At 34.5% G+C, this 17,147-nt stretch overlaps 1 long non-coding RNA gene and 1 gene segment (V, D, J or C); both read right to left on the reverse strand.

The window, feature by feature from the left end:
* Positions 1-462: 462 nt before the first annotated feature.
* LOC113072635 (uncharacterized) lies at positions 463-2,485 on the reverse strand. Its single transcript, XR_003280321.1, has 4 exons — positions 1,669-2,485; positions 1,453-1,588; positions 1,182-1,314; positions 463-844 (listed from the first exon to the last, which is right to left on the reverse strand). It is a non-coding gene; the product is annotated as an uncharacterized LOC113072635 (long non-coding RNA).
* Positions 2,486-4,904: 2,419 nt separating this feature from the next.
* On the reverse strand, positions 4,905-10,808 carry LOC113072636 (Ig mu chain C region membrane-bound form-like). The segment is given in 7 exon segments: positions 4,905-4,925; positions 5,069-5,223; positions 6,221-6,523; positions 6,752-7,075; positions 7,261-7,551; positions 7,828-8,130; positions 10,702-10,808. Coding segments are annotated over 6 exon segments (1,308 nt in total).
* Positions 10,809-17,147: the final 6,339 nt, after the last annotated feature.

Raw genomic sequence — 17,147 nt, forward strand, 5'->3', positions numbered from 1 at the left:
AAGACTTAGGGTGTTTTTTTGCAGATGTGTGTGTTCAGTAGAGCTAATGTTATATTTTTGGCCAACCAGTGTGTGAAATATAGTGTGACAGCCTAGATTAAGTAACTATAACACAAGAACAAGCTTTGACTTATTTATTTGCTCTGTGATTAAAGGGCTGTTTAAAGTCTTTTTGTCTTGAAGATGTCTACATCTAAGTCATGAAATCACAGAAAAGGCGATTTAAAGCTGCAAACTGCGTGTATAAGCAAACCACGTCTCTCAAATGCATGTTCAAATAAAATATAGCCTATTCTGCAATTTGAGGTCACAATATCAGACATAAGTTGATTTGTATTTTTTTATTAGTAATTAAATTTTATAGTACAGTGCACTTATACTATAAAATATGCGAAAAATAAACCATTTAAATGCATAAACAAATTCTACTGTTATGTTGATTTCTGGCCTTTTTCAAAAAAATTTTTTTATCATTGCACGCCTCATCCATGATTAATGTTGGAGAACAAGCATTTACAAGTTTTGAGAAGCTGAATGAGCAATAAAGTTAAAGTGAGCCCCTTTTTTAAAATACCTGGAGGTGAGGAATAATAAAAAAATTAATTGTACTCAGTTGTGTTTAAGGCACTAAAATAGCCCATTATGCCTACATTATAGTCAAACACATTTTTTATATAAAATAATGAAGATTTCTGTGCCACCCCAGACTGGTTGCTGGCCCTTACTTGGCCACCCCTATAAAAACATCCTGGCTTCGCCACTGGTGCTGCTGCCTCTTGAATGTATTTCTGCTTTGCATCTTCCCCCAATGTGGCGCACCTGCCCTTAATATCATTCATTGTGCCTGAGGAAAAACTTAACGCATTAGAGTCAGCATCTCCTTTCTAAAGTAAATTCATACAACGACAATCAGTACTTGGGTTGTGAAAACCATTTATCTGTAACAACTCTGTAAAAAACAAGATAACGTGTAAAGTAGATGACCTGATGATTCTTTTCAATACACTCAGCATTCTTAAAGTGATGAATGTAATTTGTGTGAGTGAAGTACTTCCCAAATACTATCATGAAATTCTGTTTCATGACGCTTCATGACCCTCATAAACCTTATGTCAAAAAGGCCACCATGTCTGGAAAGAAACAATTTAGTATAAAAACAGTCTTTAAATTTTGTTTCTCACCTTTGTTTTTGAATATGTCCCTACAAAAAAGATTGTAAGGCGACAGCTCTCTAATGTGAACTTTGGCTTTGGATGGCCGGGGCTCAGACAAAGCATTGGTCATTTGCGATCTTTTGTAATTACCAATCCAGTTCTGAAAAACAAAAAAATAGCAAAAAGGTATTACACAAATTAAACCGAATGTTAACAAAACACATCATTTATACAAGCAGTGAAGCAGAATGATTTATTTATTTGACATGATGTTTGTTAGTGTGGCACAAAAGTAAACCTTATTTCTATGACACTGGTTTCCAAACCAGTAGCTGATGCAGCTCTTGGTATTAATTCTGAACCAACTCGTGTCATTCCATCCTTAAAAAATGATTTCAGGGTTTCCTTTTGATTCCCATTAATGGGAGTTCTCTCTTATTGAAAAACAACAAAGAAAGAAATAGATAGTCAGTAATAAATCAGTAATAAAAAAAGACTGTGTTGCAGATCATACCATCGTTCTCAGACACTCTTGCCTAATGCTTCTAGATCAGCAACTGTACGACTTATCGCTCTCGGCCAACTTCAACCTAAAACACAGACAGAGAGAAACTTGCACAAGACAGATTTGTGAACAATAAATTCGAAACAGCCCAAAACCAAATTTTGGATAGTTCAACAAAGACATAGAGCATGGAAGTAATAAAACCAACTTGCCACAGAAGTCCTTGCAACCAGCTGGAAATGTATGCTGTAAAGGGAGACAAAAAAGTTAGGTAAAAAGACATTAATGTAACACAGGCAGGCAGACAGCTAATCAGAAAGACAGACCTTTGGGTTTTATTTTTCAAGTTCAAGATAGATAGATAGATAGATAGATAGATAGATAGATAGATAGATAGATCCAAACCCACAGAACTTTATTTTACACTCTAGTCAAGATCCCATGGTTTCCAAACATCCGTAAAATACATCTTGTTTAATATTTCTCTCAAGTCAATATGGGCTACATTAGTCCTATGATCCGGCTTCAGTGAGGCGTTATCGAGCATACACAATAGCCTGTAAGAATGTAAAAAGTCATTTTGACAGTTTAACTCAAAACTAAATTCCCCCATTAGCTTCAGACGTAAATACACACTCATATTAGCAACGTTAATGCTCACATCAAGCATGCAACGTTAACATAATGACACGCTAATAACGTAATATGGTCTAGCGATAACGTTTGCAGACACATCGCAATACGGTTATCTCATGTTTTCGGGAAGTCGTGGCCTAATGGTTAGAGGGTTGGACTCCCAATCGAAGGGTTGTGTGTTCTAGTCTCGGGCCGGACGGAATTGTGGGTGGGGGGAGTGCATGTACAGTTCTCTCTCCACCTTCAATACCATGACTTAGGTGCCCTTGAGCAAGGCATCGAACCCCCAACTGCTCCCCGGGCGCTGCAGCATAAATGGCTGCTCACTGCTCCGGGTGTGTGCTCACAGTGTGTGTGTGTTCACTGCTCTGTGTGTGTGCATTTCGGATGGGTTAAATGCAGAGCACAAATTCTGAGTATGGGTCACCATACTTGGCTGAATGTCACTTCACTTCACATTAGTAAATTAAAGGGATAATACTACCTCACATGTCCATGTTATTATTAGTAATGGAAGCCTATATATTTGTACCTCAGAAGTTTTTTTTTCCACAGGTGACAGATTGTGTAGCTTTTCCCCCCAAAACGTGTACTGCTGTCACGTGACGTGTGTAACGCAGTCTGGAGGTAAAGAATTATTTTTCTTTTCTGTATGGAGCCGACATGCGCATGTCAAATGACAACCGATCGACAGGCCAAGTCCAGTGTTAAACTAATGCTTTCTGTTTAGTTTATCTATTAAGGCTGTATTATTACGATTTTATAGGGACTTATCTGACGTATACGATTTTGTTTAGATGGTAGATAGGGACCGGGACAAAATCAAATTCAAAATACAGATGGGTCATATAGGCTAACCGCATTTTTTCAGCATCGACTAGGCTTGAGGACTCGTGAATGTAAAATACATCAATATAAATAGTTTTCACCACTGGAGGGCGCAAGAGTCAGCAAGATGCAAAACAAGTAAGCTACGCTTACGACCTCGCATATGCGTGAAGTGCAATTGGAGGACTCTGCTAAAAAGTGAATGCGCCATAAGCATTCAGGAACTGAGAATCTAAAAAAAGACATTCTATAGATTACAGACATTATATTACATTAGACTTATTTTTAGACTTATTTTTAAGACTTACATTATACCCATAACATTTATCAACTTTTTAGTAGGCTAAACGTTAAGAAAAGTAGTGTACTTTTTTAATAACTTTTTTTTATTCATAGTGATTGCAATATAGTATATATATATATATATATATATATATATATATATAAGAAAGTATATATTTCATATGAAAAAATATAATATAAATAAAATATAAACATGAATAAAGTGTAATAAAATAAGTCGTTGCTGGCTTCGGTTTTAAATTTGAACATTTTAACCTTCCTAAGAATTGTTAGTATGTTTCACTTCAGCATGTGTGAGCCAAAAGAGGAAGAAAGAGAGATCTGAATACACAGATGCTCTCGAATATATGTATTTTTGACCTTCTGAAATTCCTTCGAGAGTACTCAGTCAAATGAAATTTGCATAACGACATTAAAATGAGTTTTATTGCAGCACTGAATTCTCAGTTTAGGTGCATCATTTTTGGGTAGACAACTGAATGTAATTCAAGTTATTCTTAAGTGTATTAATGAGCATGCAACATATCAAGAGGATGCTGTTAAATTTGTATCAGATTACAGAATAAACAGTGTTTGTAAATGGGCATTTTACAACATGCATTTTTTTTTTATTCTTTGCAGCTCATCATGCTTGCTAGAAACTGCACATGTGTTGTTCAGTTTATTACTGTTTGGCTATTATTGAGAAGAAAAAAATCCTTGAGTGCTTGACAGTTTGCAGCTGCTGAATGTGAGATGTTCATCTGCTCTTGTGAACCCCCAGAATCCCCAGAGATGAAGTATTTAAATACAACACCCGAAATAGGAGAGAGAAACACCCAATAAAATGTGATATGAAACACACTGCAATGCATGTTTGCATTTCCATACATTTCAGCTTTTCTAGGAATTTGAGTACAGTTTCAATCAGTCTTAAAATATAATAAAAATTATTGTAAAAATTTAGATTCTTCTGATCTGTTTGAGAAATTACTCTCTTCAAAATAGGTGTTCAAAAGCTTTACTTTATTAATCTGATTGATTTTTTTTAATTCAAGATGTTTTTGCCCTCATACTTTTAGATAAGCAGCAAACACATCAAGATTGAGGTCATAATTCTTATAATTTCCTGATGGATCTCTATTAATATCACAATATCATCTACTGAAAAAGCAAGCTAATGTCATTTGTAGTAAGAGGCTGATACAATATTCAAAAGAGTAAAATCTCATTTTGACAAATTTAATAAGACTTTATTGATATGTGTACATATTTCTCTTCAGAAATGTGTGCACGGAGGCAAGTTATGCAGTTTCAACATCTCAGAAATTCTATATGTTTTTCAGACGAGCGTACAGAAAGACATGAATAGACAGAACAAAAGATAGATAGAGATGAAGTGGTTATTCTCATTTTTTTGATTTCTAAATACATTCGACCAACATTTAATTACTGTCACAGAACAAATAAGAAACCTTGGGGTCTTCACAAGTTCTTTTAACAAATCATCACTGCTTCACCTGGGAAAAAAATATATAGTTAAATACACATTAAAGACATAAATTGAAGCAGGCATATAACACTAAGAACAAGCAGTAAAAGTTACAAAAGGTGTCATCTTACTTAAAATGCTCTGCAGGATATTTGATAATATTTGTATTACCTTGAAGAAGCTGAGCACAGCGCTGTAGGTCAGAGAGAAGAGGAAGAGGAAGATGAATGAGGTGGCAGTGGACCAGAGACTTCTGAACTCATCCTCCTCAAGAACATCTTTATTGCAGTCCAGAGCAAAGCCTGTTTCTGGCTCAGGTGTCTCACCTGAAAAAGAAAACACATGTACAGGACACATATGTATGGTAAGGACATGCTCCAACACATATATGAGAATGTTAATCATATATCCTGAATGTAAAGTTTTAGACATCTAGTTAGTAACACTTAAGCACATAATGTCTTTATGTACTGCATACATGGACTCACATACATTCATTTGCACACACAACTGAGTGTACACTGAAGAGACAAATATACAGTTATAGTCCTGTCTGTTAGACATTGATAGTGCATTAGAACATATACTTTATAAAAATATATAAATATATATTACTACATTTATGGTATGCTTATCAAGTAACTTACTATTTTCTCCTGAAATAATAATAATGAAAGTGCACATAAAAAAATATGATATATACCATCTGTATGTTTTATTGATTGAAAAAGCGAATAACTCCTTGTGATTTTTATGGTTATCTTTATAATTGAATAAATGCCTTTACTAGAGACAGAGACCCCCCCCACCCCCTCCAAAAAAATACTGAAATACTGAAGAAAAAAAAATATAAATAAAAAGCAGGGGCAGACAGTGAAGCACACCAAGTTTCTGATCATAAAAACAATGTGAGAGCTGGACTAAATCATGCAAACAAATATTTATTGCTTGTAAAACAACACAAGAATGACATGTTATATTATAGACTAACAGCAGTACAGTAAACACAGAACAAGACATAAAGAAGCTCTATGATATCTTTCTGACAATGTTTTTATTTGAACATATTTACTTACATGCAGCATGTAAGTAAATATCAAATTAAACATTTAGTCTTGAGTGTAATTTGACTTTGATGTTTGAACAGTGCAGTAAAGTGATACAGACTTACAGAGAGAAATATGCACAAAAAACATTGAAGATAGTTTACATAATCTGATGAGAGAGCAACAGGACAAAAGCACTGGAAAACTGAACAACAGATGAACAATGATAGTTTGGAAACGCTTGCACATTAATCACATGAAACTTCTCCCTGTTTACTTTTGCTTGTTGTCACTTGTAATGGAGCTCTTCTATTGGCCATGTTGGCATGAATCACTGCACAGGTGATGGTGGTGCTGGGCTTTTCATACTCTTCTTTTGTCATTGTTAGGATGCTGAGAACAGACGTTGAGTCCTTTTGATGGATGGGAGCACTGGTTGTGCCCTCTCTGTAAGAACCATCATCCCCTTTCCACATTACATAGACATCACCGAGTTTAGGGCTGGTGACCTCACACACATGAGAGATATTATCTTTGACGTTATCAGGTTTGTAAATGGTAACAGTGGGCTCTTTTCCATCTGAATTGGAGAAAGTATAATAAAGGTTCATTGAACAAACAGAAAAATCTCACAATAATGTAAAACAATAGTGTATCAAGGCAGTCTAATCTTTTTGACAAAGAATTTCAAATGTGCTCGAAGGCAATATTTTGTTATTTTTTTGCCAGGCAATTCAATTATAAGCATCTATCATAAATGCACATAGAGCCATAAAGTTGATTATTTGAAGGTTTTAAACTGACTTACCTTTTTGAAAACTGATCTTCTGCTCGATGTCTTTGTTATTATTTGTGTCATGGATGGTGCAGGTGACCACTTCACCATTAAACCATTTATTTGTATTAATGATGACATCGTGAATTCTGTTAAATTGTGAAGTTTCAGGAGATAATTGAACATCCCCTGTTGTGATATTCCCATTGGGCACAAGCTCATCCTTCACTTTACATGATACTGAAGTATCTTGCACTGTTTTTTTTACATCTCCAGAAACAACGGCTTGCAAGACAATTTTATCATTAACAAATATTTCTTTCTGAATTGGTGGCTTCATTGTCAGTGAAAATTTAGCTACAAGGGAAAAAGAAAGTCAGTATTACTTAAAGTGTAAATTTGGTGTAATCTGTGATATAAATATCTAATATATGTGTATCTCTGAGAATTGGGATCAGTTTTAAGGAGTTTATCTTTTTGTGAATTTGAAATAGATGTTAAAGTGTGAACTAGAGAGAGAAAATCAACATTAGATGACTTACCTTTGAAGTATGCTGATCTGTTAAACTGTTTTCCCTGGTGTGTGACCTCACAGGTATACTGAGTATTCACATCCGAATTCTCACTGCTGACTTCATAAAAACTGTATCCATTATAAAAACCTTGCTCATTCGATTTACTCTCCAGTTTTAGCGGACTCAAGGAATTTGTATCATTTATCTTCCATTGTACCGAGAGGTCGTTTTGGGGGTAGAAATCTTCAACAGCACACATGAAAGATTTACTTTTTAGGGTTGTGACAGAAACCAAACTCAGGGTGGGTTTTCTTGGACCTGCAATGAAAACAACGATTACATCCAGTGAAACTGTGGAGGACATCCGACATTTTGCAAACTGTACACATATAGGTTGACATATTTTTTTTTTTTTTGGGGGGGGGGGGGGGGGGGTGCCTGTTTAACCAAGTAAAGAAAATGCTCTTGTAGTGGAGTTTTAATATCATTGTTAAAATGTGTAATATTGATATATTCATTTTTGGAAGTAGCTCATGTTAAATGTTAGATTTTTTTTTTAATTTTATTTAAATGTTATTTTTTCATTTAACTTACCTGGAGCAACAGGGGATGCTTTTTTGCCGGCAGAATTTGAAGCTTCGCAATTGTAAGGTTTTTGAGGATTCCAATCGCTTTTACTAATGCGCAGATGGCTGATTTTGGTGTATTGTCCGCCACTACTGAATGCTGGATACTGCACGAAATCACTCAACTCCTTCTTAGTATAATCCGTCCATTTAAAAGTAAGCGAGTCCTCAGGTGAGAAACCTCTTGCCATGCAGGCGATGACGAGGGACCCAGCAGAATCAGGAGTACACTGGGATATCGGCAAGATTGACTTTGGTGGAGATGATTCACCTGAAGAGACAACGCATCGTTCTCAGACAATATACATATAATGTAATGTAGTACATATGAAAACTATTAGACATGAATGACTGGAAGGATGGTTTAATTAATTAAATATAACAAAAATAAAATGTAATTTAATAGATTATAACATAACGTAAAATAAAACAAAACGATGGATATTATCTGGTTTTATGCAAGAAGGAAGACATCGCTGAATCTTCCTGTGGCTTTTAACTTTTCAGGTCATCTTGCAACGTAATCTCATGAGAATGCGTGTATTTTAACGTTAAGTGTGGTTCTACAACACGTACATTTACTTATGTTTTCGTACACACAAAAACGTACAACATTTACGTATTTATAGCACTAAAACGTGTATTAGCCAACGTAAATCACGTAACGTAAAGTGTGAATGTATTATGAATGTCCATGTATTAATATTAAATTCGTGTATTTAATGATTTACATTTGTTGTATAATGTTAAACGAGACTACACTTTGAAACCTTAAAATGAATACAATTGATTAACCAGTTTGTAGCTAATATTTTGCTGTCCAAATCCAAATTCAGCACTTTATAAATCGAGCAACGTTACGACATGGTTTATGGCACTGATATCGAACAGGTATCAGGTTCTCACCGGTTTTATACTCATTTCATCAAGTTTCAGTTGATTGACATTTTAAATGAGCACCTTCACGGAGAGAAGACAGATAAATAATTTCACGGATTAATAAAATGAATTCTGCTCTGTAGCCTATAAAAACTATATTAACACCAGAGAGGACTGGCATTTTTTTTTTTTGTTGTTGACATTTTCACAAAAAAAATAAATGATTGTTATTAACGTTACGCTTGTTTGTCTGTAATTAATTTAGCCTGTTTATAACAGTTTGTGGTTAATAAAATGGTTATGGGTAGGTGTAGGATTTAATGCCTCAAAATATTGTTTTAATGTTATATTTAAATTAAAATTGTAATTTTCCTACACATTTCTGTCCATTATGTTTTATTATGTTTAACATTCCGTATAAAATTGGTAGGTTTAAGATCGTAGTGGGACTTAGGGACCTTTCATTTATCAAAAAAATATGATAGAAAAGGAAAACATACATATTTCTATGACATGAAAGATTCATAAATAATTTACGTTTTATTCGCTGTAAAAATCTAACTATTTTTACGTTTTGGTGCCATAATTATGTCAGTATTGTACGATTTAGCACCTTTCAAAACATACAAAAAACGTTTTGTGTCTTTTAAAGTTACATATTAACTAGGCTACGTATTAAAGATTAGACCAGGCTGCATCTTAATGTTGTGCCGCCCACAAGGTCTAGTTAACAAATAAGAAGGCTTCTACATGGATATTAAATATTGATTGAAATTGTGGAGTCCCGAGAGTTTCCCGGTTGAGCAAAAAGTTATTATTGTTGCCCTGGATAACTGGTATTTTATAGTTTTAGACGCTGATGCTTGATTGACCAAATATAATCACATATTTCGATAAAACACAAAATCTTGGGAATAGGGTGAAATGTTTTTTTTTTTTTTTCTCTCTTGGATGCTGTAATAAATAAAATGCTATTTAAAAAATAATTTATTACTGGACATTTTGACTGCAGGATTACTTTTCAGTTAGTTTCTAATGAATCAGTTCAAATAACCTGTGTGCAAATTAAAACAAACAGTTTAGTATAAGATCCAATTCTGTTTATCATCATGTCTATTATTAACATAGGCTATTGGTTGTTTATTAGTAGGTCTAGGCTATAAAGCACGAATTCTGCATGACGATATTCCATATTCCATGACGATATTCTACAACCCGACCCATAAACCCGACAGCTACTACTAACTATAAATAAGTAGCGAATTATGAGTATAAATTAAGGCAAAAGACTTAGTTAAGGGTTTGTTAATAGCAATAACTGAACTTTAAAATAAAGCCTGACCCGAACGAACAAATTAAAACAATCCCAACCTTTCAAAAATTCATAAATATAGCCAATCAATCAGTCAATATTGTGTTATTGAACTTTGGAGTAATTCGAAAAGGGATAAATAGCCTAAATTAATTTGTAATTATTTAGGCTATTAAATTGCGGTTGGATAGCAGCCCGATCGACCCAAGCAGGTGTTTTGCTTAGGCTATTTAGAACTGAATTTGTATTTTAGAAATTGTATTTTCTTAGAAATAGTGGAATTCAATTTATTATTTTAAATTAACAAGTAGTGGCCATAGCAGTGGTAAAAGCTAAAACGTGGCAGTTTAGTTATTTAGTCATATTTAGCTGTTTCCAGCTACTAATATTTGTATAGACTGATAACACTTGCGAGAAGAATGAAAAGTCGTCGTTTGACAATACGCTTATAGACTTTTGTTCGTTTTTAAGCAGCTATACTACGAAACATTATAATATTATGTAGCCTGTTCTTTAACATTTTCTAATGGAATGACATTCATTTGACAACAACAATCAATAGAAAACTCTTAAGATATAATAATAAAACTGTAAATAACATTGTCTTATTGTATGATACAACTGTCCTTGCAATTAATAATAAAATCTTACTGTTTGTTACGGTGACTTTGGTGCCGCTTCCCCAGTAGTCGAAAGCCCAGTTACACGATATTCGTTTAATGTTACAGCGCAGTATAAAAATGCAACTCAAAAATGATCTGTTAAATGACCTTTGGCCGATTCGTTGTTTTATCTGAATGCTTGTACACATCAAATTTTGTTAAATTATTCATAATTACTGTGAATCGTTGCATTTCTAGCAAAACTCTAAAGACATGTGCCGACTTTAACTGTCCTAATCGTAGAGTAAATAGCCATTTAAATGTTGCTTCAATATAAAAACAACTTTTTTGACAAATTAGCCGGTCACATTATTTCGTAGCCTACTTAAATCAGATTTTGTTTTAATAGGGTTTTCTTACCTGAAGAGACAGTGACCTTGGTTCCTTTTCCCCAGTAGTCAAAAGCATTGTCACACTGACAGTTTTAGACATGGATATTGTACAAAAATAGCTATTATGTAGCCTACGCTCGAATGACAAGTCACTTATTTATTTTCCTAAGCCACAAATTGAACTATTTATCCTTTTAATTCAGTCTAACTTTCATTCTTGTAAAACATTTAGTTGTGTTATTATATTTAAAACAACTGTCAGCGCTTATTAAAGATTTAATTTGACTTCTTACCAGATGTCACTGTGACCGAAGTGCCTTTCCCCCAGTAGTCAAAGGCAGCGTAGTCACAGTGATACTTTTAATTTCTTTAGCGCACAAAAACACTAACGTTTTTTTCGCCAAACCCTCCAATCCTTTTTAGTTTATAATTAAATGCAACATTGTCCATGATTTTTCACTCTATTTTTTTTTTAAGTTTGATACTAAACATGCAATTTTTTCAATAATTTTTTTGTAGTTCGGCTCTAACTAAACAAAAATCGAACGTCTTACCTGATGTTACGGTCACCTTTGTTCCCTTTCCCCAGTAGTCAAAAGCACCGTCACAACGAGAAGATTTACGATAAGAGCCATATCATAACCCTATAGTATATTTACACTGTCTTGCCATTGGCCTCCGTTATCAAAGCAATAGTGTTGAGACATTTTAGTGCGCACTTCCTTTAATCTGAGTTTTACTAGATATTGTTTTCGATTACCGAGGTCCCCTTTCCACTATTAGCGAAGACAAAAATGTTAAATATGGCTGCATGTTATTTTGTGGCAAGACCACTTAACCGATCTTCAAAACTGTATATATATATATATATATATAAAATGGAACAACAAAGTACCACAATATCTTACCTGATGAAACGGTGACTTTGGTCCCTTTTCCCCAGTAGTCAAAGTAGACACACAGTGACTGGTGCCTTTGAGCTACTAACCAAAAACCCACAAGAAGCAGCAATGTTCATGTGATCAAACCTCAAAGCCAACATTTGTTGTTTTACCTTTCTTTTAAATGGATTCAGTGAAGTCTTTTCAGCTTGCCTTTCTGTAGCTGACCTCGCAACACAGTCTCACTCCCTACTCGTCAAATGTCTGACACATGGTCAAGGGTCCCTGGGGTCACTTTTCAACGCACAGGGTATATACCTTTGGCGTAATTTTCAGCATGCAGGATAGTCCGATAGACTTCTATAGAACTCAACAGCGTTGAAAAGTGACGTCTTGGGTCAGCATGCCGCTACTCCTTGTCTGCCTTGTAGCTATGGGTTGAGACTATAAAAAAAAAAAAAAACGAATAGGCTACAAAAAATGATCTAGGGCGAGTGAAATGGCGGCAGCCAGACAGATAATTTTTATCTGGCCCTCCAACTGGTTTTTGATGTTTAAAAATCCTCTCATCTCAAAGTGCCCTCTGCGCAAAGGTTTAGCGCGTTCATCAGGGGTGAGTTTAACAACACTCAAAAACTGCAGGTAAAACAGCATTAAAATGTCAGCAATGCTCCAAGGCATGTGCAAGTAAGCAGTTTTTACAAGTGTGGTGGGATGACCTTAAGGGGTCAACAGTAACCAGGTAAACGGGGCCATGAGGGGACTTTAACAAACAGGCACATTTTTATTAAGACAGGTCAAAAGTATTAAAACATCACATCATCAATCTTTGATGCAAATACCCACATGAAAGCAAAATCAAAATAAATAAATGAACAAAAGAAAACAAACTATAGATGCCACATGTTACCCAGAAAGTGAAGACAGAAGTGGCACGAGCAAAAGTGTTCTCACAGCTGTCAAGCTCACAGCAATCACATTGCAAACCTACAGAAAACAAAGATAAAGTGATCAAACCATCACCTCAAATCCCAGCCACCTCACCACCGCGCACGTCCTGATTCTGCCGAGTTCGACGCGTCCCTGGGTCAACAAGGGAGGTGCTTAAGGTAAATTTGAGCAACCAATCAGATTACTCACGTCACGTGACATGTGCCCAGCCTCAGCTTGCGCGCCACTATTTGAATTGTGTGCTTTGACGTCGCCTTCATTTTACAAAGGTAAGTGCATATTATTTAAAATGTGCCATTTCAAATGTGTCCATCCCTGCTCAGCATAATATATTATTTTTATTAATATATTATTCATAACTGACGCGAACATTCGCTGAACTGCGCATATATTAAGGTCCAAATCGCCAAACCCCGATCCTATCGGACAGGAAGGTGCCCACGATCGTTTTGCCCCGGTCCGGTGTGGCGTTTCCCCCGTGATCGCGTCGTCGGATCTTTTTGTACGATTATTTATATCACTTTTGTCATGTATTCGTTTAGCAGATGCTGATACTAATCCTTCTGTGAAAGAAAGGCTAAACACTTTTGCGGATGGATGGGGGGTTTGTCGTCCATAAACAACAAGGAAATATATTGTGTTGACCCGGCGACATCATTAACCCGTCCAATATAAAGTATGACACACATTTATGAATGACTGTATTTAAATAATAATCATTATTATAATAATACAATATCCAATTTAAAACAATCATTAATCTCTCACTATATTGTAGTAATAATAATACAAACAATAATATCTTGTGTTGACCCAGGGACGTCATATTCTTGTGTTGACCCAGGGACGTCATATTCTTGTGATGACCCAGGGACGTCATATTCTTGTGTTGACCCAGGGACGTCATATTCTTGTGTTGACCCAGGGACGTCATATTCTTGTGATGACCCAGGGACGTCATATTCTTGTGATGACCCAGGGACGTCATATTCTTGTATTCATATTCTTGTAATAATAATAACAATATCTTATATAAGGCCAAGAGTAATCTATCACTATGCTGCAATAATAATAATAATAATAATGAAATATCTTGTGTTGTCCCAGGGACTTCATTCTTAATAGCTCATCTAATATAAGACAAACAGTAATTAATCTCTTTATTTTATTATTATTATTAATAATAATAATACAATATCTAATATAAGACCAAGAGTAATCTATCAATATACTGCAATAATAATAATAATAATAATGAAATATCTTGTGTTGACCCAGGGACGTCATTCTTTATAGCTCATCTAATATAAGACAAACAGTAATTAATCACGTCATTTTATTATTAATAATAATAATAATACAGTAATATAAGACCAAGAGTAATCTATCACTATACTGCAATAATAATAATAATAATAATGAAATATCTTGTGTTGACCCAGGGACGTCATATTCTTGTGTTGACCCAGGGACGTCATATTCTTGTGTTGACCCAGGAACGTCATATTCTTGTATTCATATTCTTGTAATAATAATAACAATATCTTATATAAGGCCAAGAGTAATCTATCACTATGCTGCAATAATAATAATAATAATAATAATAATGAAATATCTTGTGATGACCCAGGGACGTCATATTCTTGTGATGACCCAGGGACGTCATATTCTTGTGATGACCCAGGGACGTCATATTCTTGTGATGACCCAGGGACGTCATTCTTTATAGCTCATTTAATATGAGACAAACAGTTATTAATCACTTCATTTTATTATTGTTATTATTAATAATAATACAATATCTAATATAAGACCAAGATTAATCTATCAATATACTGCAATAATAATAATAATAATAATAATAATAATAATAATAATAATAATAATAATAATAATAATAATAATAATAATAATGAAATATCTTGTGATGACCCAGGGACGTCATTCTTTATAGCTCATCTAATATGAGACAAACAGTAATTAATCACTTCATTTTATTATTGTTATTATTAATAATAATACAATATCTAATATAAGACCAAGATTAATCTATCAATATACTGCAATAATAATAATAATAATAATAATAATAATAATGAAATATCTTGTGTTGACCCAGGGACGTCATTCTTTATAGCTCATCCAATATAAGACAAACAGTAATTAATCACTTCATTTTAATAATAATACAATATCTAATATAAGACCAAGATTAATCTATCACTATACTGCATAATAATAATAATAATAATGATGATGAAATATCTTGTGTTGACCCAGGGACGTCATTCTTTATAGCTCATCTAATATAAGACAAACAGTAATTAATCACGTCATTTTATTATTATTATTAAAAATAATAATAATACAATATCTAATATAAGACCAATATTAATCTATCACTATACTGCATAATAATAATAATAATAATAATAATAATAATAATAATAATAATAATAATAATAATAATAATAATAAATATAGCTGCAAGCAGCAATAACGGGGCCAAGCACTACAGAAGCAAGCTTCAGACGAATGGCAGGAATGAGTAATTAAGACAGTTTTAAGATTATTTTAGGCAAAATGGCTTAAAAACAATGAACACAACAACTAGTAATAGGATTTATTGGCTTATCACATGTAACCAATAGGTGGCGCTGTTACCAAATTAGTTTGGAATGGTCAGTGTGAGGTGACGATGACACATACAAAGTTTGGTGCAAATATGTCAAAGCTTTGCAGAGATACAGCCTCAAATGAATGTTGGCATCATTCCAGCAAATTTGTTGATGCGCTAAATGAGAACCATTTCGTATATCGACATGAAATCCATAACATTTTGCCAGCATGGTCTGAAGATGATCCACGTCCAATTTGGTGAAAATCTGATTAACGGTCTAGGAGGAGTTCGAAAAAGTAGGTTTTCAACATTAATCAAAATGGCGGACAGGAAGTTCAGCCAAATAAGGAAAACTTGATATCTATGTTCTCGGCTTGACCCAAGGAATCTATTAAGATCAGCGTCATGTCAATAGCCAGATCTTTTCAAAAGTTATTAGCCTTTATGTAAATTGAGTTATAACTTTTGACCACTAGGTGGCTCTGTTTCAAAATATTTTGAGTACCTTCAGGGGATGATGTTGTTGGCACATTCTGAGTTGTGGAATATAACACCAATGCATTTGTTTAGTATAGCCTTTTATTTCACAAAACTGTATTGAAGTCAATGGGAATTTCATGTTTTGTTCTATTATAGCGCCACCAAGAGGCTCAGTCCCACCATTTCTTTTATGTGTCATCAGAGTGAGCCCATACATATGCGTGTCAATTTTGGTGAAAATATCTCAATTCACTTCAGAGTTATAGACATTTACATGAAAAAACACGTAAAAATTGACTGACTCTTGACTTTGATTGAATATTACTACCCCTTACTATCAATATTTTTGCATTTGGGCTTTGACGTATAGCTATCGACCTATGTTTCCGAACTTCTGACGGTGGTTTCGTCTCGATCAGACAAGCGGTTTCGAAGATATAGCCAAATGTTTTTTAAGCGCTAAATCACAACGCTACACAAACCGTAAGGCAAAACCTAGCATGTTTGGTATTGTAGGACTCTGTAAGGTTTCAGGAGTCCAATTTGATGAGTCTGGTGAAAATACGTCGACCACACCCAAAGTTATAAGCATTTAAAAATAGAAGATCACCACTAGGTGGCGCTGTTTCGAAACTTCTCATACTCCTTCAGGACATTGTGCTGATGACCCATACCATGTTTCGTAACAATCCGTTGATGTGTTCAGAAAATACAGCATTTTAGCACAAAATTCAAAATGGCCGACAGTCAAAATGGCCGAAATGGTCAAATTGGATATCAGTCGACTCGGCATGTTGCCCTGAATCTAACAAGACCAATGTTTGGACAAACTGTTCAGAAGTTATAAGCAAAAATAGCAGTTTTTCATATCTCCGGATCAGTAGGTGGCGCTGCGCCCAATCACAGCATGTTGCCTCAGGTCATGCTTGTTATGACATGTACCAAGTTTGGTCTGAATAGGATAAGTCGTTGCCGAGATACAGCCTTACGACTGTTTTTGTAAGCACTACATAAAATTTGTTAGAGCGTTTATCGAAAACGGTTTGACGAATCAATTTGATTTGCATAACTTTTGGTCAGCACTGCCTGAGGATGATATGGTTTAATTTTCGTGTGAATCGGACAAACCGTCTAGGACGAGTTCGAAAAAGTAGGTTTTTAAAGAAATTCA

The sequence above is a fragment of the Carassius auratus genome, unplaced genomic scaffold, assembly GCF_003368295.1.
Source record: "Carassius auratus strain Wakin unplaced genomic scaffold, ASM336829v1 scaf_tig00009717, whole genome shotgun sequence".
NCBI lineage: Eukaryota > Metazoa > Chordata > Actinopteri > Cypriniformes > Cyprinidae > Carassius > Carassius auratus.